Source organism: Zingiber officinale, chromosome 1B (assembly GCF_018446385.1).
Source record: "Zingiber officinale cultivar Zhangliang chromosome 1B, Zo_v1.1, whole genome shotgun sequence".
Lineage (NCBI taxonomy): Eukaryota > Viridiplantae > Streptophyta > Magnoliopsida > Zingiberales > Zingiberaceae > Zingiber > Zingiber officinale.
In genome coordinates, this window is record NC_055986.1 from 168355876 (window position 1) to 168378077 (window position 22202).

At 40.4% G+C, this 22202-nt stretch overlaps 2 protein-coding genes and 1 long non-coding RNA gene across 3 annotated transcripts; 1 reads left to right on the forward strand and 2 right to left on the reverse strand.

The window, feature by feature from the left end:
• Window positions 1–261: 261 nt before the first annotated feature.
• On the forward strand, window positions 262–2870 carry LOC121990694 (annexin-like protein RJ4). The gene is made up of 6 exons (XM_042544786.1): window positions 262–418; window positions 1305–1450; window positions 1714–1929; window positions 2000–2212; window positions 2302–2391; window positions 2479–2870. Exons 1-6 carry the CDS (start codon window positions 343–345, stop codon window positions 2668–2670), a joined length of 933 nt encoding a protein of 310 aa, XP_042400720.1. The 5' UTR covers window positions 262–342; the 3' UTR covers window positions 2671–2870.
• Window positions 2871–3046: 176 nt separating this feature from the next.
• LOC121990681 lies at window positions 3047–10306 on the reverse strand. The gene is made up of 9 exons (XM_042544777.1): window positions 10161–10306; window positions 10025–10077; window positions 9663–9822; window positions 8502–9520; window positions 6530–6703; window positions 6337–6453; window positions 4442–4621; window positions 3680–3726; window positions 3047–3491 (listed from the first exon to the last, which is right to left on the reverse strand). Exons 2-9 carry the CDS (start codon window positions 10070–10072, stop codon window positions 3248–3250), a joined length of 1989 nt encoding a protein of 662 aa, XP_042400711.1. The 5' UTR covers window positions 10073–10077; window positions 10161–10306; the 3' UTR covers window positions 3047–3247.
• Window positions 10307–14687: 4381 nt separating this feature from the next.
• On the reverse strand, window positions 14688–15884 carry LOC121990705. The gene is made up of 4 exons (XR_006114672.1): window positions 15468–15884; window positions 15276–15353; window positions 15057–15187; window positions 14688–14867 (listed from the first exon to the last, which is right to left on the reverse strand). It is a non-coding gene; the product is annotated as an uncharacterized LOC121990705 (long non-coding RNA).
• Window positions 15885–22202: the final 6318 nt, after the last annotated feature.

Genomic DNA, 22202 nt, shown 5'->3' on the forward strand with positions numbered 1-22202 from the left:
GAGATAAGATTTTAAGTACGAAATTAAAAAAAAAAGTGGAGTATTTGTTTTGGATGAAAAATATATTAAAATAATTTTTTGATAATTTTTTAAAAAAATATTATTTTTACGGAAATAAAAATATTACAGCTAGAAGTACGCTGGAAAAAAAATACGATGAGGGCTTTTATCAAAATACCTTTCTTTTTAAGGGTTTTTTCAGATATCAGGAAATTAAAGCTCTGTAGACTCTGAGTGCTCTGACAAAAGTTCTATAAATGCGCTCCATAGTTTGATCACCCCTCATCTTCCTCCGATCAGTGGTGGGACTTTTTCTTCCCAAAGCCAAGAGAAGGTTTGACCATGGCGACGCTCACTGTTCCCGAGCCAATTCCTTCCCCGGCTGAGGACGCCGAGAGCATCCACAAGGCCGTCCATGGTATTCACTTTCTCTCAACTTGATGTGTTTGTGGCTTTGAATCCGTCTTGGTGGATTGCTATTTTGTTCTGCGGGTGAATATATAGCAGTAGCGCACAGGTATCTGCAGATCTAATGCTTGATCATTTGTCTGTGAGTTCAAGATGACTTTTTTTTTACGCCGATCAGCAATCTGTAGCAGTAGCACACAGTTGTATGCAGATCTAATGCTTAGATCATTCCCCTATGAGTTCAAGATTACTTTTTTTTTAACACCGATCAGAAATAAATCTACATATTTCCCAGAAAATAGAGAGGTTTCATCTTTCTAAGTGATATGAACTTGTTATCTCTGATAGTTTTTGTGATCATAACACAGACCAAGGAAGAAATCTTCAAGAAATGAGTTTTTTTTTATTTAATGGATCAGGCAAATAATTGTTTTGATATCTGAAATTGTTTTCTTCTTGTCCAATTGATTTACATAGATTTTTTCTTCTAATAATAATTGATAGAAGATTGATTTTTCAAACCTTTGATAATGTGATATTCCATAATGAAACTCATAAAAGAGGAGCACAGAGATTATAGTCTTCATTTCCATGTGTTATTTATGTTTCCTAGTATTGTTATGTTCTTTGGAAATCTCCTTGTAAGAGTTTGCAAAAGTGTTCTGTTTGTCCATCCCTGAAGCCTTGTCCCTTCGAAACCAAATGTCGAGCAATGGGTTCATCAAGGGCTCATATAATGTCATTGTGCATAAGAGAGATGCAAGTTCTTCTGCAGTTTATTTCGATACCTTGCTCAGATACACTAGTTTTGAATAGCGTATATAAATTCATGAAGAAATAGTGAAGCAAAATTTGTCTAAGCTAAATAGCCTTACCGCGACATCTACATGTGTTAGGATGGGGAACTAACGAGAAGACACTGATCAACATTTTAGCACATAGAAACGCCACTCAAAGAAAGCAGATTCAGTTGGCTTACGAGGAATTGCACAACGAGAGTCTCACCAAAAAGCTCGAATCAGAACTGAAAGGAAATTTTGAGGTGGTTATTTTTCTCAACCTTTATTGTCCAATGAATGTTTTTATCTGTAGGGGCAACATCATTTGCAGAAGCTAATATTAATTATTTGAAAATTTTCTAAATGTGAAGAGATCGACATGAACTTAGATATGACTTGAACAGATACTATGAATGTAAGTACATAATTAATGGTAGATTGATAGGACTTGTGGCTTGTTATGCGTGATATGCTTATGTACACTATCACATTGTAGCGGTGTATCTGATTATGTTTGATTCTTCAGAAAGCTGTATACCGCTGGAATTTTGAGCCAGTCGAGAGAGAGGCCGTGATGGCTTGTATTGCTTTGAGGAAGAGTTTTAATTCTCATGTGATTATAGAAATTGCATGTGTCAACTCGCCAAATGAGCTTCTAGCTGTGAAAAAGGCGTACCAAGTTAAATGTCGGCGCTCTCTGGAAGAAGATGTTGCTGCTCACACTGTTGGAGATTTGCGCAAGGTATGTTGCTCTGAAAACATTACTACTATCTGCTATGAAGTTGCAAGGTTTCTGAAGTTTCACTTTTCAGCTATTGTTTGGCCTCGTAAGCACGTACCGCTATGACGGAGAGGATATTGATGTGAAGTTAGCGAAATCAGAAGCCAAAATTTTGCAAGAGCATATAAAGGATAATGAACTGAACCATGACGAAATCATAAGAATCTTGGGTACTAGAAGCAAGGCACAGATTTATGCCACTTTCAATAGCTATAGAGAAGAATATGGTACTTCAATTGAAGAGGTATCAATTGAATCTTGAACTCCAACCGTTCGAGTTCTTTGTAGCTGAAATTATTCTAGGGAACTAACCCTTTTTGATACTTTGATCAGGCTTTGGCTGGTGATTCTACAGATGAATATGCACTGGCACTCCGAGCTGCGGTTGCTTGCATCATCGATCCCCACTTGTACTTTGTTGAGGTGAACAGATGAACCCTGAGTGTTCTAACTCGGCGCAATTTACATCATTTTTCTTGTGTAACAACTTAATTGTTTTTTGAGTTTTAGGCCCTTGATGCTGCTCTCGAGAAATCAGATGAAGACACACTGACTCGCATTATCGTACTGCATGCCGAGAAAGATCTTGGGGAGATCAAAGACAAGTTTCATAAGAGGAAGAATGCTCCCCTTGAACATGCAGTGGCTAAGAAGACTTCTGGAGACTACGAGGCCTTTCTTCTCGCTTTGTTGGGTGACTGATCTACTCTTTCAGCGTTCTTGTGGGTCTAGTTTTGCTTTCAGAACTTGCTTGTGCTTGAGGCAAACTTTCTTTATCAGCATCTGTCTAGTGCTTGAAGAGCTTGGCTTGGTTTGCTAAATAATTTGGCATGTTTGCTGTTTGTCAGCTATGTTGTTGAGATGTTGCATGAACTAGCTCGATATAAGAATAAATCTTCATATATAGTCGTCTTCTTTTGCTTCTTAATGAACGAAACTTTGTTGTTTTTTATTGTACACAATTAGTCAATTACAATGTCTGAATTGTTACTGGTCCATCCATTCTGTTCTCTTTTTATGGCAGCCAAGTTCATATAGAAATGGCAGGCAATGCGAATATATATTTATTCGCAATTAGTTTGTAAGACACATTTTCTTTTCCTTTTTCTTTTACAATAATAATTCATACTGAGAACATTGATCCCATTTATATTTACAACAAACGGAAATTGTAGTTTTTCACCAAGCTAAATGTTGTGCAACATGAAGAGTTTGTTCAACACCATAGGCGGCTAATGTAACATGTATTATACAATCTATAATAAGATCAAACTAGGCATTAGCTCAATAGCTCAGCCTCATCTTCCACCATCTCCCAGTCATCATCAGAATGCTCCTTTTTATCGATGCGGTAAGCCGCCTCGTCAATTGTGGTAGTTTTCTCATTTAGCACAGAATGACGTGTGCCTCCAGACAAGATATTCTTCTCAAAAGTGGAGCATTTTGAGGTGTTGTTAGGCATGCGCCCATCAACACTATCTTGCAGAAACAATACATCCTTGAAGGCATCAAATATTTCTCCACTGTGATCAGGTTAACAGTGTGTTAGATTGTGCATTTTCTATTGTAAGATGATAGAAACAGAGAACCTAGCGTACAACAGTAGAAGAATTGGTAAACCCAAAAGGTACGCAAAGATCAAAATTGCTGACTAAAAGAACTATATATGCTATCAAAGAATAATTTATTTCCGCAATTAGACAGGACTTACTATAGGTTATCGAGAGTGCGACCACGGTCCATCAAGAAATCCCACAACTGTAGCACAGTAACAAAAGAAAAGTAAGATACTTCTAAATGAATCAGTTACAAATAAATCTCAGATTCTCTACTATGAACATTCTAAGTTTTATTGAAATATTTGATAAGCACATTTTTTATATCCAGGATATCTGCTTAACCATGCTTAAAGACATTGGTATATAACAGAATAATAAGGAATGTGATAATTAAAAACCCTCTGCATTGAAGTATATTACATTGTAACCCCCAAAAAAGGAAGAATGAATGAACCTGCAGGACAAACTATGAATCTGTTCTAGCTTAAAACTATTAACAAAATCGATTCAGATTCAAATTTGTTATATGATATCATATAATTTTAATAACTTTAATAATCAAAAAGTATAATCAGATTAGCAACCTACAATAATTAATAAAAACCATGAACTATTCAAATTAAGGAATATCAGGTTAGAGATAATATTAGCAACGCTAATAATACAAATTAGAAATAATATTCATGATTCCTTTTGAGATTCATAATTCCAAGGTATTTCTTGTATACTTAAGACAAATGAATCTTGGATGGGATACTGCAAATCTGAACATCCAAATTAAATTGGCCAAACATTGTAACTAGGTACTAACCCCGTTATTCATCTCAATCATATGTTGCTATATCATGTTGGTGTTCTCTACTTCTAGTGGATATTAAATATGCAATTAATCATTATCCTTAGTTCCTAATTACCTTGGCATTCTTCTCTGCTTCCTTCTGGATCTGGCTTGCTTCTTTTGCTAAGCTATCCATGATGCCCTCTTGCTTATTTAGAATTTTGTGAGCCAAGGTTTCCTTTGCAAGCTTCTCCTTCTCGGCCTCTGCTTGTTTTTCCTTGGCAGCCACTAACTGGGCATCTAGAGTTTGATGAATCTGTTACAGTTCGAAGCTGATATTAGAAAGAAAACTTACTAATTCTAAGGAGCATTTTACATTTTCTCTTGTATATATATCTTTTAAACTGAATCCAAATGAACAAAGGACCATTTATGTCCAGTCAACGTGCTTACTGTGAAACAGAAGGTTCTAAAGGTATCAAAAAAAAAAAAGCAAGGAAACAAGTTAGGTTACATGTTAGCACATGACAAATAGCCAGCACCATATATTAACCAAAGGGAAAAAAATAGAAGAAATGAAACAACTAATGCTTCTGTACCTGATACAAGGAACAATAGTCAGACATAATAAAGCTATTATCATTCACATATTTGCAATCATGAAGTTTGAACACATTGGAAAAAAATTCTTGTACACTTATTTTTTCAACACCATAACCCATTGTAATTCAGTGCGAAGAATATGTCTCTAAGGTTTAAAATCCCTTGAGCTGTGGATTCAGTCGTTGGTTGGAATGAAACTGGTGTGTGCCGTTTCAGTCATGCCGACAAATGGTGTTGACCTCTCCAATAGGGAGGAGGAAGAAGAGGCATACTTAGAGGAGGCATCACTGACGCTGGAGAAATGTGAGTTACAACACATTTTCGTATCTCCCTCGCTAGCGCTAGAGGAGGAAGCTTAACTAGGATTTTGGCACACAGGGGAAGTTGGCACATACCTTCTCGTGGCAAGGATTAATGATTTGTGGCTTCTCATGACAAAGGATGAATGATTCAGAACTTTTCGCAATGAACAATTCAAAGCTTCTTGTAGAAGATTACAACAAAGGATTGAACAATGCCGAAGAAAAATTGAGTGGTTCGGAGGCTCGAAGCTTCTCATGATGATAGCAGCCACTAAGTTTCTCACACACTAAGGATTTCAGAGCTTCTCGCATGCTGGTCAATAATCAAAATGAAAATTTTGTCTACACAGCTCAAATCACTGCATACCTTGGTGGGAGCTAGGCATTTCTAATGTGTGCTCTTTGTAATTTCCTGTTTACATCAGTTTTATTTCAACAAGATCACATGGATTTGCAATAGATCCGATATTGTACAAGCAGTTGCTCATGTACCTGATATCTATTTCAATAACAGGTTCAGCTTGGATCATTTCACACCACAGTTTACCAGACATCAAGGAATGGATAAATTTTGCAGCTAACTAAAAAACTGCCATTAAATTGGAAGTTATGGCAATTCTGACACCAGAGAGACCACTGTGCTAGCAAAGAAATTAATGCAGTTGCGGATTTGCCAAATAAATGGAATTCACTTTTTTTCTGTACAGCAGCATAAATTAAGATGCAATCAGAAAATAAACTACAAATGAATCATAATTAGATTTCATAATTTGATTATCATGAGATTTAGTTTTTTCTTTTCCTAGGGACTCCAGTCAGTTTATCTGATCCTACTTATTTTTATCATGTTTTTCACTATCTTTAGTATAATTAATCATTGGCAATAATAAATGAAAGAGAGAGGTGGCATTGGCATGCAAAAACAGAGTGTTAGATCAAAGTTGAAGCTCCTCTAAAATTGTAAAGAATTCCAATTGTATGATAAAGACAAGGGTAACACTAAAAATATATTGGCAAGCAAATTTTTTATGCTTATCCATGGGAAGCAATAATGGTTGGAAACTAGAAATTGATGTACAGGACAAAATATGGTATAACATAAAGTGGAATAACAATTATTTCTCACCTTGTGTACAATAGAAAGGTACTTTTCTATTTCACCTGAGATGAGATTAAGCTGAGATAGAAGCTCTGAACTTTGATATGCTAGAGAAAAAGTTTCAGCTCGGATATCTTCAGCTTTCTGCTAAAAAATGGGCAAGTATGAGAGCCTACCTTATTGTCAAACTAGAGTAAGCACAGTGCACATGGAAGACAACCTTGTCATTTGTGGCCCTTGCACATGTTATCATGTGTCTTAGCTCCTCCACCTTTTCCAAAACATCTTGAGAGGCAGTGGAGGCTTCTCTTTTAGCAAGCAAAGCTCTCTCTTTATGAAGCTTTACCTCTCTCAACATCTCATTTGCCAAATTCAGAGCAGATGCCAATGTTTTCTGCAATGGTGGTTGATCAGCAAAAGGCAACTGCTTTTATGAAATTATAAATGTATGCTTTATAAGAAATCAAAATCGTTGCTTTTCCTTTTAATCTCCAAATAAAAGTTATTGTCCTTAAATGACGCATGAATATTCCCATCCGACATTTATAATACAGATATGCTGATAACTTGGGCATTTGATTAAGCAATCTTTCATTCTTTTTTGATTGATCGCCTTCAGACAGAAGAATCAATCCCAGTTGCATGTGTGCCTTCCTTTTCAAAGATTAATGTGAACATAGTAAATTTCCTTTTGTTTCACTTGCCCTATCATTACTGACTCAAGTACCCTACAAGATTTCAAATATAGCATTATCTTTTTTTTCCCCAAGAATTCAGTACATTAACCAGGACTTAGTTTATCATATTCCACAAAAATTGTGTAAGTAAACATGTTGTTAAAACAACAGTTGAACAGCTAGTCTGTGTCATGACAAGTACACTTGGAGTAAACTGAAATTAATCCCAAAAGGAGAACATCTTACAAAAGAATAACTTGGATTCAATATTCAAACAGACTAAACTGGTCGTTCTTTTGTCTGTGTTAAAAAAAAAATTACAATTGGTGATAAAAATGATCTATGGTTCAAACACAAACTAGAAACAAAGATAATACAAAATTGATTTATGACAAAACATGTTTTTAAATAAAACAGCATAACGAGACACAGATTCGAACATCAAACCAATTAAGAGTAATGACAAAAGAAACAAAATACCACTTAGAAGGACAAATTTGTATACTCTACCTACCCATATATAAATTGCATACTTCAGACTACTTCTGGCTAATATCTGAACGATCAAATGAGAAGGTGAGAAAACTATAGCTCACTCTGGTAACAAGGCTTGAACAGTCATTTAAGACTGTCAAAAAACATGATAAACACAAAATAACTATGACTGGCTGATTCATGTTAACAAACCAAACTATGAACCATCCAGAACAGGTTCACAGGGATGAAACAAATGGTCTGGAGCAAAATAGTACATCATCAAATGGGTCCATACAAGTTAGCAGAGTAACAAAGCAAGATGGGTATTATTTTGTTTTGAATATATTTACTAAATTTAGATTCTATTAACTATGCATTCTTTCTGCATCAACAACATGCAACTTAGGACATGCAAAACTGGACTAACATACTGATCAAGTGGTGATATAATATAATAATGATACCTGAATGGTCTAAGCATGGACCAAATTGGACTTAGATTCTTGAACTTTATTTTTTTTCCTTAGATATGACCAACAATGTCAACCTCAAGTCTAGATAAAAAAATATTGAGCATTGCATTAGATTTGGGAACAATACAAACACGAACAAAATCTGAGCGTGAAAATTAACCACGCGGAGTTCCATAATAGAGTTAGATTCATGTATCTATGATAAAAATAATGTCAATACCTTGTAAACATGAATCTTGGCCATATAAAACTAATGGTGGTAGCCCAAATAGTTTGAACTCTTGGCTTCTTCTTCTTCTTGTTGATTGTGTCCTTATATTAATAATCACAGTTTGGAATGTAAATAGAGATTTTCATAGCACTTTATTAAGCATAAATGTCCACCAATATGCTCAGAAGAAATAACTAAAAGATTCATGCGAGGACATCTTTATTTCATGTTACATCACTAGCAAGATTTTTTAAAGATCAAAAGAAAAATGTAATTTGGATAAATGAGAATGAAATTAGAAGAATGATAGTGAATAAATCCAAAGAGTAGCACCATACTTTGCACGTTACCTACATTTTTGTTTTGAGCTTCAAGAACACCATTAAGGAAGTCTATGTTGAAAGTATCTTCTACTGTAGCTACCTTTTCTTGGAGCTCATCAATAGCAGATAAATTCTTATTGTCACAAGGCAACACACCAACACCATTCACACTTAGGTGCTCAGATTCGTGTACTTCAAAATCATCTGGGGACAATGGACTACATTGAACTCCTGAGATTCTACATAACAGATCTTGGGAAATTTCATGAGTTGATGGGAATTTCTTAACATTGGCAAAAGCAGCAGGCAGTGAATTATTATCTTCACAGATGGATTTATCTTTGATTTTCACCTCACAATTGTATGATCCAAATGACTGTTCTTCATAATGCATACAGCAGCTGTTTAAATCATTCTTCGTTTCTGCTTCACACTCAGTTGCATCTTGGATGTGTTGAAAGGCTCCAGATGAAACTACAGATGTGCATTCTGAAGCTCCTATAGTGTCATCCACATTTGTGTTGAAATGTCCTTGAACACTAGTAGCATCTAGAAACTGACACTTGGTCCCAGAGTTCTGCAAAAAGTTTGTTTCCAACGACTTACCTATTTGATTCAGTTCTCTGTCCAGCATTTCATCCTTGTATAGAATATGAGAAGAATTTATAGAGAATAAGTCGAGTGAGTGAACCCCTGCATGAACATTACTTTTGTGCTCATCCATTTTTGCTTCCAACACTTCATCCATTGGGAGGGTGTTAACATCAGAAGAATTACCAAAGAGCATTACATCCAAGGAGAGCATATCTGGTTGACTATTACTGCTGTGCTTAGTAACAAGATCCATTTCCAATACTACAGTATTTGGTTCAGAAAGTAGTGATGAGTGCATATCTGGGACTGGTTGAGCATTATTTTTGTGCTTAGTAACAAGATCCATTTCCAACTCAGTTTTTGGTTCAGAAAGTAGAAGATTTTTGGTTTCCGCAACAGTGTCGCTATGACAATTCACCTCGTTAGCACCTTCAACGTGTGAGTGCCCACCTACTTCTTTATAATGAAAAAAAAAAAACTTTAGAAGCAAGAAAAAGAACAACAAAAATAGAACGAGGAAGAGTCACAATGACAGCACAATGAAGATGTGCCTCTTTAAGTTCCTTCTCGCTCGTGAAATGAAAAGAGCGACACCTACGATTTGGTGGCTGCAAGACATCAAAAGCGATACAAGGATCATAAGGTGGTTCCGTTGGTTCATCTATGATTGGTAAGACATCAGTCAGAACGAACTCCACTGCACCATCAACATCTTGAAAAAATTCTACTGCAACGGCCCGAAGTATCCGAAGATCAATCTGCGGTGCAGCAAAAGATCGACTGAAAACAAAATTGCCAAGAAATACACTTCAACTAGGAAATCGTCACAAAGTAAGTACACCAGATGAGTTCCTTCAGTCACACTAAGCAGACATCAATACAATATTCCCGGGAAAGCGAAAATTTTTGGTAGCCTAAAGACCAGATATAATCATAGGTTGACCGCAAACGTCTTCTCACCTGAGGGAAGACATCTTGCAGCACACGAAGCACTGATTTGAGAGTCATGGTTTCTGCATACGAACAATTGGGCGATAAATTAATTGAAATCGACGGACCCCGATCATCACTGGTCGATCGAAAGGGGAAAACTGACCAGCGGAAATCGTTAGACCCAGAAGACAGAGAAGATCATCGAGATTGGGGATAACCTGGCGTTGAGCGACTTCTGCTTTGTATTTTCCTTTTTCTTTTTGGTAATCCTCGACGACTAATGGATTCAATTTTGTTTGTTTTGTTGTGTTTATCAAAGGAGTGGAGGTAAGAGAGAAAAAGATAAATAAATAATTTTTTATATTAAAAAGACCGTCTTTATTAGTTCCATTTATATCTATAAATACTTCATAATTGTAGGGCAAATAAAATAAATAATTTTTCTAACTTGGAGGGTATTTGACTGAGCTTATAAGCTCTCTAAAATAATTTATAAGCTGTTTTAAAACTTATAAACTCTTCAAATTTGCTTGGTAATATTTTTTCCAAATAGCTTATAAGCTATCAAAATAAATTATTTTAGAGCTTATAAGATGTTTTTAAAAAAGTATGGAAGACTCTACTTTTTAAAAAAAAATCTTATTTTAATAATTTATTTCTCTAAAATATCTTTATATAATTTCATAAATTTTCATCTTATCCTCCATAAATTTTATAAGCCTAATATCTTTTTATCTCCGCCAACTTTTCTTCCAACGTTGTGTCATCTTCTCCGCCAACGCCTCTTTCTAATTTTCTCTCCCCCGGTGCAGAAATTCGCCCAAAACCCTCTATTAATAAAAATCTCAAAACCCTCTATTAATAGTATTATACCCTTTTTGATAATTTTATTAATAAAAAGATTTTATAATACCAAACACATCAATATCTTTAAGTTGATTGTAATAAGTTCACCCAAACACTTTAACAACTTATTTTTAAAATAAGATCTACAACTTATAAGCTCCTAAAACAACTTATAAGCTCTCTAAAATAACTTATAAGCTGTTTTGGAGCTTATAAGCTTTTCAAATTTGTTTGGTAAATTTTTTTTCAAATAGCTTATAAGCTGTCAAAATAAGTTGTTTTGGAGCTTATAAGCTGTTTTTAAAAAAGTATGGAAGACCCTACTTTTTAAAAAAAGATTTTATTTTAATAATTTTTTTCTCTAAAATATCCTTATATACTTTTATAAATCCTCATCTTATCTTCCATAAATTTTTATAAACCTAATATCTTTTTATCTCCGCCGACTTTTCTTCCAACGTTGTGTCATCTTCTCGGTCAATACCTCTTTTCAATTTTCTCTCCCCCGGTACAAAAATTCGTCCAAAACCCTCTATTAATAAAAATCTCAAAATCCTCTATTAATAGTATTATACCCTTTTTGGTCATTTTATTAATAAAAAGATCTTATAATACCAAATACATCAATATATTTAAGTTGATTGTAATAAGTTCACCCAAACACTTTAACAATTTATTTTTAAAATAAGATCTAACAACTTATAAGCTCCTAAAACAACTTATAAGCTGTACGAACTTATGAGCTATTTTTAATAAGTTTAGCCAAACACCCTAACGGTCTGTTTGGAAGGAGGTGAGGGAAGGGGAAGGAAGGGGAAATAAGGGGAAGAGAAACTTTGAACCTCGTTTGAGAAGGAGTGAGGAAAGGTAAGAAAGGGTAAGTTTTAACCTTCGTTACCTATGGAAAGAGAGATTTTCTTACATCCCGAATTGGGGTGTAAGGAAGGGGAAGGGAAAACAAAAGATTTTTTATTCCAATTTTATCCCTATTCTTAATAGTTTAAGAAATATTCCAATTTCTAATTTTACTATGTCGCGCGGAGTTCAATTTCCTCGTCTTCTTCACATCTCGCTTGCTGCAGGAGGGATCCGACACGTCTTCTAACTGAATTGAAAGGAGAAACTATTTTTGTCATCAAAATTTAAGAGGATATCTACTATTTTTTAATTTTTTCATCAAAATTTAATAAATTTTTAAAGAATAGGAATTCTCGTTATCAGCGTTATCTTTCAAATTTTTTTATTTAAGATTTCTAAAATCATTATTTTCATTATTTCTTATTTAATGTAATTCATTGTTTTGTTATGAATAGTATAAAAAAGATTACTTTTTTATTAAAAAATAGCTAATTTAAATGATAATATAAATAATTAATTTTATTATTAAAAATATCTAATTTATATTTATAAAATAAATATTAGTATTATGAAAAAATTTTAATTTAAAAAGTAAGGATATTTTTATAACTTTATCTATATAACCTTCATTTCTCTTCCTTTCCACTCAAACAAAGTAATATATGTTACGTTAATGAATCTTTCCTTCCTCCCAAATAAGGAGAAATTAAATACTTTACTTCGCCTCACTTCCCCTTTCTTCCCCTCTCTTCCCCTTCCGTTAATAAATCTTCCCTCACTCCATTCAAACAAAGGGTAAGTTGTACGAGTTTATAAATTATTTTTAATAAGTTTAGTCAAACACTCTTTCAAGTTGAAAAAAAATATATAAAAAATTAAAAAAAAACTATTTTATTTTTAACAAATTCAGTGGAAATCGATAATTTCATAGACATAGATAAATGATAAATATTTCTCTTAAATTTTTATTTGAATAAATGAGATAAATTAAATATATTAAAAAGTGATTATTTTAACTCGTACTAAACTGAAAAGGGAATTATATTAAATGTTAATTTAAATTTACAAGATGTTTAATTCAATCCAAAACTACCCCAAAATCTATGCGACAAGAAAAATTTATTCCCACTTCCTAAGGACGACATTCGTATTGATGGAAATTATAATATCCATTATCGTATTAAAAAAAAAAAAAAAAAAAAAAAAAAGCATGAAATCCACATACCATATATATATATATATATATATATATATTTTATCTTGTCCGAGTGCGTCCGAATGCGAGTAGACAGACGCTGAGAAGACGAAGCACACGTTGACTAGATGTCGGCTGAAGACGATGCGAACCTCCGACGAGTTAAGCCTGCAATCACAAAGTCGTTAGTGTCGAGCCAGGGAGGGGTTCCCAGCAATGGCCCTCCGACGCTCAAGTCAAGCAACGGTGAATGAAGAATGAAGTAGAAGAAGAAGTAGCAGTGTAACTGTCACGCCCCGAGAGAGTCCCTGTCCGAAGAAATTTCGGCAGCACCTCCCCTGTACGGGTGACAATCTGCAGCATTTCTACATACACAATATACATCAGCCACATGCGGCTGGAATATATACACAACCACGCAGTTAATAATCTCATCCTACACGGCTGGACAAGTATAACAACAACCACGCAGTTATATATATTTTAAACAGCCCACTCGGCTGAAATCAAAACCAATACAGCGGAAAAACATAAAATACAAGCCCATACAAAACCAAATAAAACACTGCTAGCCGGCTAGACTTACATCACACAACCAAAACAACACTCCGAACACAAAACCGGAACACAAAGCTAAGTACACAAATACTTATACCAAAAATAACAATAAACAAAGGAAGAGACAGGTCTTCTGATGTGACGTGGGGACCAGCAAGCAGGATACTCCAAGCGACACCAAAACCAACCTGGTACCTGAAAAAAAAATAGTGTCCACGGGGGTGAGTTCAACAACTCAGCAGATACCTAGTTGACATGTATAGTAAACTATAACAAATAGTAATAACTATGGAGTACAGTCTCATGAACAAAAGAAGGTAATGCATAATAGAAAAGGCTGAAGAGTATTGTACTCACCAGGGCCACCTATCAGAATAATCAGGTCGTCAGACCGGAAGTGTAATAAATCCTGTATGCATGTCAAACATATGCATCCATCCAAATGCAGCATATAAGTGTAGCAAACACAAGCAGTAAATGCATAAATGCGTATGATGCCAATGATGCGTCCTGGTCACCCCTGACGTCAGTCAGTCATCTCACGCATAATGGTGAGACCGAGTGGGTAGGGCTATGACAACCGTGCACTCTACCATCACTACATCTGATGAGTGACTGAGTGGACGGGATGCTGTCGGAGTATTCTTGTCCTCTGACCCCAAATCATAAATGGGGGAGCTCAATGCTCTCATCTCCCGATACACGATGACGGGGAGGTATCTCTGCCGGCTACCACGCTGAGTCACCTGACCAACGGAGCCAAACAGAGTCCACCGTCTGCCGGCTATCACGCTGCTACACTAAATGCCAGCGGAGCCAAACAGAGTGGAACTGTCTGCCGGCTACCACGCTGAGTCACCTGACCAACGGAGCCAAACAGCAGAACCGCCACACACCTGCCTTATATACCACTATTCCATGAGTGGTGGTGTGTGCAGTACATGTAACTGGCGATGTGCTCAACCATAGTGGAGCCGACAATCGCGCAACATGCAACCATGATGCATGACACTAAGCATAGCAATAAACTGATCAATATAACCATATCCATATATATAAAATGAGTACCGTAATATCGATGGTTAAATACGAAGATCTAAAGTACACAGGTCAGATAGGATATCAAAAACCTAGGTCCTGAACATAACAAGCATGGTATGTCACTACCTCATTGAGCATATATATAATCATATGGGTACTAGCATAAAATGCATAACAGGTGAGCAAACAAGCATGTAACGAGTATCCGGTAGTGACGTACCGAAACAAGGACGAACATAATTATTACTAAAGACTATAACCTACTAGACATATCAACAAGACATATCAAAAAGATAAGTCAAGGTACTCGCCTCAAATATCGCGCGTGCCAAAGGAAATCCCACGTAAGGCAACTCGTCGCAAATCAGAGTCCTGTAAAACATGATATCCAGATTTAGCTAATTACATATAAATAAATTAGCTAAATCAAATCCTCGAGAAGCTAACATAAACCCAAATCTAATTATAAACCCTAATTGGATCATTTAACTCCTCAATCGATTCTAACTAATACATTCGAATTAGGACTTGCCATAAGCATAATCAACCATAGCAACTTACCCAAATTGGAATAAACCACCACTGATCCAAGGCCGGAGTTACCATGATCAACCTACCTCCAAGAATCAGTCCCGATCCATATATTCCACTCATATGAACTCCAACGGCTGCTGTCCACCAAATCCATATCCCTAAATTAGCAATCCACTCCAAATTCAATTATCCCTAATTCAATACATAACCCTAATTAATTATGTATCAAAATTTACTACAATATACCTCAATTCACAGCCGCTATTGATCCACAACTAGGGATAGTGCCGCCGAAAGGAGTAGCCGCTGCTGGAGACCAAGACTCTACAACCAGAGACCACCATTCTCAATTAGCACAGCCATTCCATCCAACATAGTGCTGCTCACAGTAGGACACGAAACAAGCACAAAATCGAAAACCAAATCCTAAACTCTCACCTTCAATCCCACTGTCAAATTACTGCCGCTTGTTGTCATCTTCTCCAGCTTCTGGTTTTCCGGCGGTCTAGGGCACCGAGTCAACCAGGGCGGCGGCGCGCAGTGCAGAGGACAAGAAGAGGGGCGGCAGAGGAGAGGAAGCTAGGGCAGATGACAGATGGTACCCTGCCGGCAAGCATCAGAGATGTTGGTCGTCGGTGACCGGGTCGTGGCAGTGGGCTTCGGCTAGGGCACGGTGTCAATGATCAGCGTCGGCGTCGGCGCTGCACAGAGTAGAGAGAAGAGAAGTGGCGTCGGTTGGTGGAGCAGTTAGGGCAAGCTTGGCGTCGGGGATGGCTCGGAGAGGAATGGTTAGGGCACGCGTGAGGGGAGGAGAGGAAACCGCCTCCTTGCGGTTAGGGCAGATCAGGGAGAAGAAGAAAAGGGGGGGGGGGGGTTTTGGGGCACGGCGACGGAAGAAGAGAAAAAGAAAACAAAAAGGGAAAAATGAAACATTTCCTCGCTAAAACGGGGTAGCCTAAACAGGCTTTTCCGGGCCCCATTTTTTATCCCCGTAAACTCGTCCATACGAGCTCCGAAAAATTCCCAAAAACTTTCTAAAAATTTCAAAAAATTCCCTTATCATTATTCGCAATTTTTCTGGTATTTTACATTCTCCCCCACTAATAAAAATTTGGTCCCCAAATTTCGTCATCTACCATCAGCAACTGCTAACAACAGGTAAATAGTACAAAATGCTGACCGGTAAATTAAATCACATACCTCAAGTGAAAAGATGGGGATATCAAGCTCGGATAGTATTCTCGAGCTCACAAGTAGCCTCCTCGTCCGAATGATGTTGTCATCCGACTTTTATGTTAGAGGTTCAGGGTCGCCAGAAGTGTTATGTTGATTGGAGACGCAGACCCTTGGAGTTCTCTATAAGCGACCATATTTTACTGCGAGTTTCACCCACGAAAGGGGTGAAGAGATTCGGCCTCATCGGTGAGCTGGCTCCGCGATACATTGGACCTTTCCAGATCTCGGAAAGGACTGGAGGCTACTTGTGAGCTCGAGAATACTATCCGAGCTTGATATCCCCATCTTTTCACTTGAGGTATGTGATTTAATTTACCGGTCAGCATTTTGTACTATTTACCTGTTGTTAGCAGTTGCTGATGGTAGATGACGAAATTTGGGGACCAAATTTTTATTAGTGAGGGAGAATGTAAAATACCGGAAAAATGGCGAATAATGATAAGGGAATTTTTAGAAATTTTTCGGGAATTTTTCGGAGCTCGTATGGACGAGTTTACGGGGATAAAAAAATGGGGCCCGGAAAAGCATGTTTAGGCTACCCCGTTTTAGCGAGGAAATGTTTCATTTTTCCCTTTTTGTTTTCTTTTTCTCCTCTTCCGTCGCTGTGCCTCAAACCCCCCCCCCTCTGTAACGGCCCGGCCCGGGCGGGCCCCACCCGAACCGAACCAGGAACGACACCAGAATTACCTATCGGTTTGATGACTAGCTCCACAGACCACAGGAGGTCCTTTCAGCGTGCTTTGTCCTCACTCGCACGCATCCTGGAAAACTTCCCAGGAGGTCACCCATCCTCAGATTTCTCCAAGCCAAGCACGCTTAACTTTGGAGTTCTTAAGTTTGGGCTTCCGAAAAGGAAGGTGCACCTTGGTGATATGGATAGTACCATCTAACCTTTTAAGTCATACTTAACCAGAATCTCAGAACCGGGGTATTACAATCACCCCCACTTAAAGACACAACGTCCTCGTTGTGTAACCACAAATCACACCACAAACAAATCCCAGAATCTCCCTCGCTAGGTGGTGCCCTGGGTGCTCCTACCACAGGCGCACTCACGGTCGCAAGGTTGCTCTGATACCATCTGTAACGCCCCGGCCCGGGCGGGCCCCACCCGAACCGAACCAGGAACGACACCAGAATTACCTATCGGTTTGATGACTAGCTCCACAGACCACCGGAGGTCCTTTCAGCGTGCTTTGTCCTCACTCGCACGCACCTTGGAAAACTTCCCAGGAGGTCACCCATCCTCAGATTTCTCCAAGCCAAGCACGCTTAACTTTGGTGTTCTTAAGTTTGGGCTTCCGAAAAGGAAGGTGCACCTTGGTGATATGGATAGAACCATCTAACCTTTTAAGTCATACTTAACCAGAATCTCAGAACCAGGGTATTACAGTAACCGTAGCTACAGTAGTGAAACGCATACCTCCGTCGAAATCTGGGGGTCCTTATATAGGGTTCCTGAGAGACGCATACACGCTTCCCGAGGCATACACGCTTCTCAAAGCATACCTGGAAATGACATATCAGAAAAGTGTCTGACGTCATACCTTAATAGCTAGAGCATATCCCTGACGTGGCAGTGGAAACTTTCACCATACAATCCTCTGTCTGACCATGTCGTCTACCATGCCACCTGTCGGTGACACTGGTCCCTAGAAAGATATTGCCAACTGCTTCCTTTGTCTGTTATTGGGCCGAGCGAGAGAGTCGCTCGGCAAGTCTGCCGTCCGGGCGATGCGACGGCCGGGCCGAGCGTCCACTCAACCGATGAGCTGCTACCGGCTACACCCCATCGGGCGAGGGAGTCCTGCTTTTCGGGTCAAGGCTGCACTGTTTGGTCGAGCAGGACGGACGTTCGGCCTTCGTGCCTCCCCTGATTGAGCTTCATGAGCGTCGGAAGCTCGATGTCTGACTGAGCTGTCGAAGTGTCGGACCGGCTACTCCCCCTGTCGAGCGGGATGGTAGTTCTCCCGCTCGGGCACCTGCCTTGGGCGTTGACTATTTTGACCTCCTGCTGGTCGGATCCTACCTTACCACCGGATCACGTGCCTCCCCCTCAAGTCTAGTCGAAGGAGGCTGCAAGTCCGACTGACTGGACAGTAGTCTGGTGACCCTAATCAGCCAATGAGCTGGTTGAATTCCGGTCGGCCCATGCAGAATTGATCTCTCTATGCCGATCTGCACGTTGAGCCTTTGTACTTGGATTTTTTTTCCTTAGCGCCCCTGGGGGCGCGAGCCGGGCGGTTAATGTTGACGCTGCCCGAATCACCTCGGAATACGCGTAAATCATCCCCATTAAGGCTGAGCACGCGCCTACGTCCATTAAATGTTGTCCTATTGGAAGACGCCACGTGTCGCCGATGCAACCACCACACGCTCGAGGTGACAGCTGCTGATGTGATGTTTGGCGGTTCGAACTCAACGGCCAGATGTGCGCTCCGAGTCCCGTGCCCTAGATCGGACAGCTCCGGTCGACCGCGCCCACCTTTATAAAGTCTCAACACCACCTTCCCTTCTACGCCTTCTTCGTGCTTCTTGACGGTTCCACTGCGTCCATTGCTCCGGTGATCTTTGTTTCTACTCCGACGATTCTTCTGTGTTCAGTGCTCCAGCAATCTTCCCCCTCTTGTAAGCTCTCCTTTTCCCTCTCCATTGTTGCTTTTCCACTGTTCCCTCCGCCACTTCCATTTTCTTGCATTTTTTCGATCATTTTTCCCGTCAAACTTTCTGCCTTTTCATTTTTCGGCGATGGTGAGCTCTTCGCAGCCGTCCGACCCCGCTCCTAGTCCCTGGTACACTACCATGGAGACTAGGTTTGATGCGGGCGACATCGCGCATCTGGTAAACACTTTTGACCTCCCGTCCAACGATGAAATAATCTTAGCCTCCCTGTCCGACCGGCCCAACGACCCGCCGACCGGCACGGTTTGTTTCTTCCGAGATCAATTTGTGGTCGGTCTTCAGTTTCCCATCCACCCCTTCATAATTGAAGTTTGCAACTACTTTCGCGTCCCGCTGGCCTAGCTCGTCTCCAATTCCTTCCGCCTGTTGTGCGGCGTAATGGTGTTGTTCCGAGTGCACAACATCCCACTAACCCCCCCAGTCTTCCACTATTTTTACTACCCCAAACAGTCTGAGTTGGGCATTTACCCGTTCCAATCCTACATCAGTCTGGTATTCTTCGACAAGATGCCCTCCTCCAACAAACACTGGAAGGAGTACTTCTTCTATTTGAGACTCCCCAAGCGGCCGAGCTTCCAGACCAAATGGCAGGTCGGGCTCCCTACTCAACCTGATCTGAAGAAGTACAAGACTCAACCTGACTACCTCCAGGCTGCTAATATGATGGTCGGGCTGAAGTTCGACATTCACAAATTGTTGCCGGAGAGTGTGATGTACGCGTTCGGGCTGAGTCTGATCCGAGCGAGATTCCCGAGCAGCATAGGTATGAAATTTCTTAGTCTTCTTCCTTTGAGTCTAATTGATTCTATTCTTCTTTTGCAGCCGACGTTATGATGCGCGCTTGGGCGGTCGGCATAATGAAGGCGAAGCAAGCCGAGATTGAAGCAGCTGCTGCCAAGGAGATGGAGTGGCTCGGCTTGACTCCTGTTGGCTCGCAGGAAGGTACAGTTGGGGAAACCCCAACTGTGGGTGAAGAGATAACCGAGGGGACGCCCAGCGTAGGAGGGATGGCTGACCCATGCCCGACCCCAGAAGTGCCAACGATCGTCCCTGCTGAGGGCTCGGGTCCTCAAGCGATGATGTGTCACTCACCCGCAAGAGACGCCGGACGGACGCGCCTTCCCGTTTCGCCACCTCGAGCATCCAAGCCTTTGTAGGGGGCACCCCGTCTCCAGCTGCTCCCATAACATTGGAGGTCACTTCCTCCGAGAGGACTCCATCCTTGGCTGAACTGTCGAAGCCGCTTGTCGTTCAGCCGATCACTGTCTTGCCACCAGCTAAGTGGAAGGTGAGACGGTTCGCTATTCTACCGGTCCCTCCTGCTCAAGCTTTCGGCTCGTCAGCCTCCGCTCAATCGGCGCCGAGCGGGCGACTATCCATCACTACTACACTCCGCCTGCCGACAGAGGACTTCCTGGCGTCTGGCGACCAGCCCAGCTCCCCCCCAGTATCAAGTTTACATTCGCGGTCGGCTCGCCCGCGTCTGGGAGGAAGCAAGGGCACGAGCGGCGGTGAAACCTCCTGAAGTGCTCGCTGACAGCCATCTAGAAATGTCCACCGGGGTTAGTATTCTTAACTTTATCAATTTATGTTTCACCTCCGATCGACTCTAATGTTTGATTGCAGTTCTGGGTGGAGAATATCGCCATGTGCCAGCGGTTGACACAAGTGGAGGACGAGCTAAAGAAGCTCAAAATTTCTGGAACCTCCTCCTCCCAGGGACCGTCGGTCGCCCGTATGAAGGCCGAGCTGGAGAAGGCACAACAACTTCTCACCGAAGAGCAGCAGAAGTCGGCCGAACAGGCCAGTAGGATGGCCCAAATCGAGGCGCAATTGAAGACACATGATCATAAACTCGAGCTGGCTACTAAAAGGAAACAACAAGCTATCGCCGACCTAGAGTGGAAAAATCAGGATGCTCGGCAGCTGGCCGAGAAGCTCAAAAACACGGAGGGTCTGTTGACTGTCGAGCGAGAGATTCGCTCAGCTATAGAGGCTGAACTTAAAGACCAAGTGAAGCGCCTCGAAGAGGAGTTGGAGGCCTCCCATACTACCCTGACTACCTATCAGGAGGTCGAGCCGGGTCGCTTCGCGGTCTTGAAGCAACAATACCTCCGCTTGGATCAATTCTTGGAGAAGGCGACCAACCGGATTGTCCACTCGTTTGAGCTGGCAATCGAAGCTACGCTCCTCCAGTTTAGGACAAACAACCACATTTCTGAAACTCTATCCGACAAGGATGTCGATCACGTCCAGTATCTCGAGTCCATTCCCGACAAAGCATTTGATTATATTGAGTGAGTGGGGCTTGTAGAGAGCATACTTTTTGTAAGCTTTGATTGTACTCCTGCCGTTCGGCAGTGCTTAATTTATCATCAATGAAATCTTTTTGTGATCTTTCCCCGTATGCTATCTTTTCGATTAAGTATTCGGTTGTATAATTCCGATCAGCTATTACGATCGTATCCTCGTTATTGAAATGTTCGCTAGGATCATGCCCCCGGGGTTTATAGTTGCCGCTCGACCCTAGGTTTTAATGTCTCCGCTAGACGATCTTCAAAGGCAAGAGTTTAAGGTCGTTGCTCGACCATCAATGGAGACATGAGTTTAACGTCGTCACTCGACGATTTAGTGAAGACTAGGGTTTAAGGTCGTCGCTCGGCCGTCGATGGAGATATGGGTTTAACGTCGCCGCTTGACGATTTGGTGAAGACCGGGGTTTAAGATCGCCGCTCGACCGTCGATGGAGACATGAGTTTAACGTCGTCACTCGACGATTTGGTGAAAACCGGGGTTTAAGATCGCCGCTCGACCGTCGATGGAGACATGAGTTTAACGTCGCCACTCGACGATTTGGTGAAAACCAGGGTTTAAGATCGCCGCTCGACCGTCGATGGAGACATGGGTTTAACGTCACCGCTCGACTATTTGGTGAAGATCGGGGTTTAAGGTCGCCGCTCGACCGTCGATGGAGACATGGGTTTAACGTCGCCGCTTGACGATTTAGTGAAGACCGGGGTTTAAGGTGCCGCTCGACCGTCGATGGAGACATGGGTTTAACGTCGTCGCTCGATGATTTGATGAAGACCGGGGTTTAAGGTCGCCACTTGACCATCGATGGAGACATGGGTTTAACGTCGTCGCTCGACGATTTGATTAAGACCGGGGTTTCAGGTCGTCGCTCGACCGTCGATGGAGACATGGGTTTAACGTGGTCGCTCGACGAGAATTCTGATAACCTTTCGTTTTTCATTC

Excerpts from the sequence above, each read along its gene's own strand:
- LOC121990694 (XM_042544786.1), top strand. The coding sequence starts at position 343 with ATGGCGACGCTCACTGTTCCCGAGCCAATTCCTTCCCCGGCTGAGGAC. Across the intron at positions 1,451-1,713 it reads AACTGAAAGGAAATTTTGAG|AAAGCTGTATACCGCTGGAA; the intron begins GTGGTTATTTTT and ends TTGATTCTTCAG. Across the intron at positions 1,930-1,999 it reads CTGTTGGAGATTTGCGCAAG|CTATTGTTTGGCCTCGTAAG; the intron begins GTATGTTGCTCT and ends TTCACTTTTCAG.
- LOC121990681 (XM_042544777.1), bottom strand. The coding sequence starts at position 10,072 with ATGACTCTCAAATCAGTGCTTCGTGTGCTGCAAGATGTCTTCCCTCAG. Across the intron at positions 9,521-9,662 it reads TGTCTTGCAGCCACCAAATC|AAGTAGGTGGGCACTCACAC; the intron begins GTAGGTGTCGCT and ends TTCATTATAAAG. Across the intron at positions 3,492-3,679 it reads CGCACTCTCGATAACCTATA|TGGAGAAATATTTGATGCCT; the intron begins GTAAGTCCTGTC and ends ACCTGATCACAG.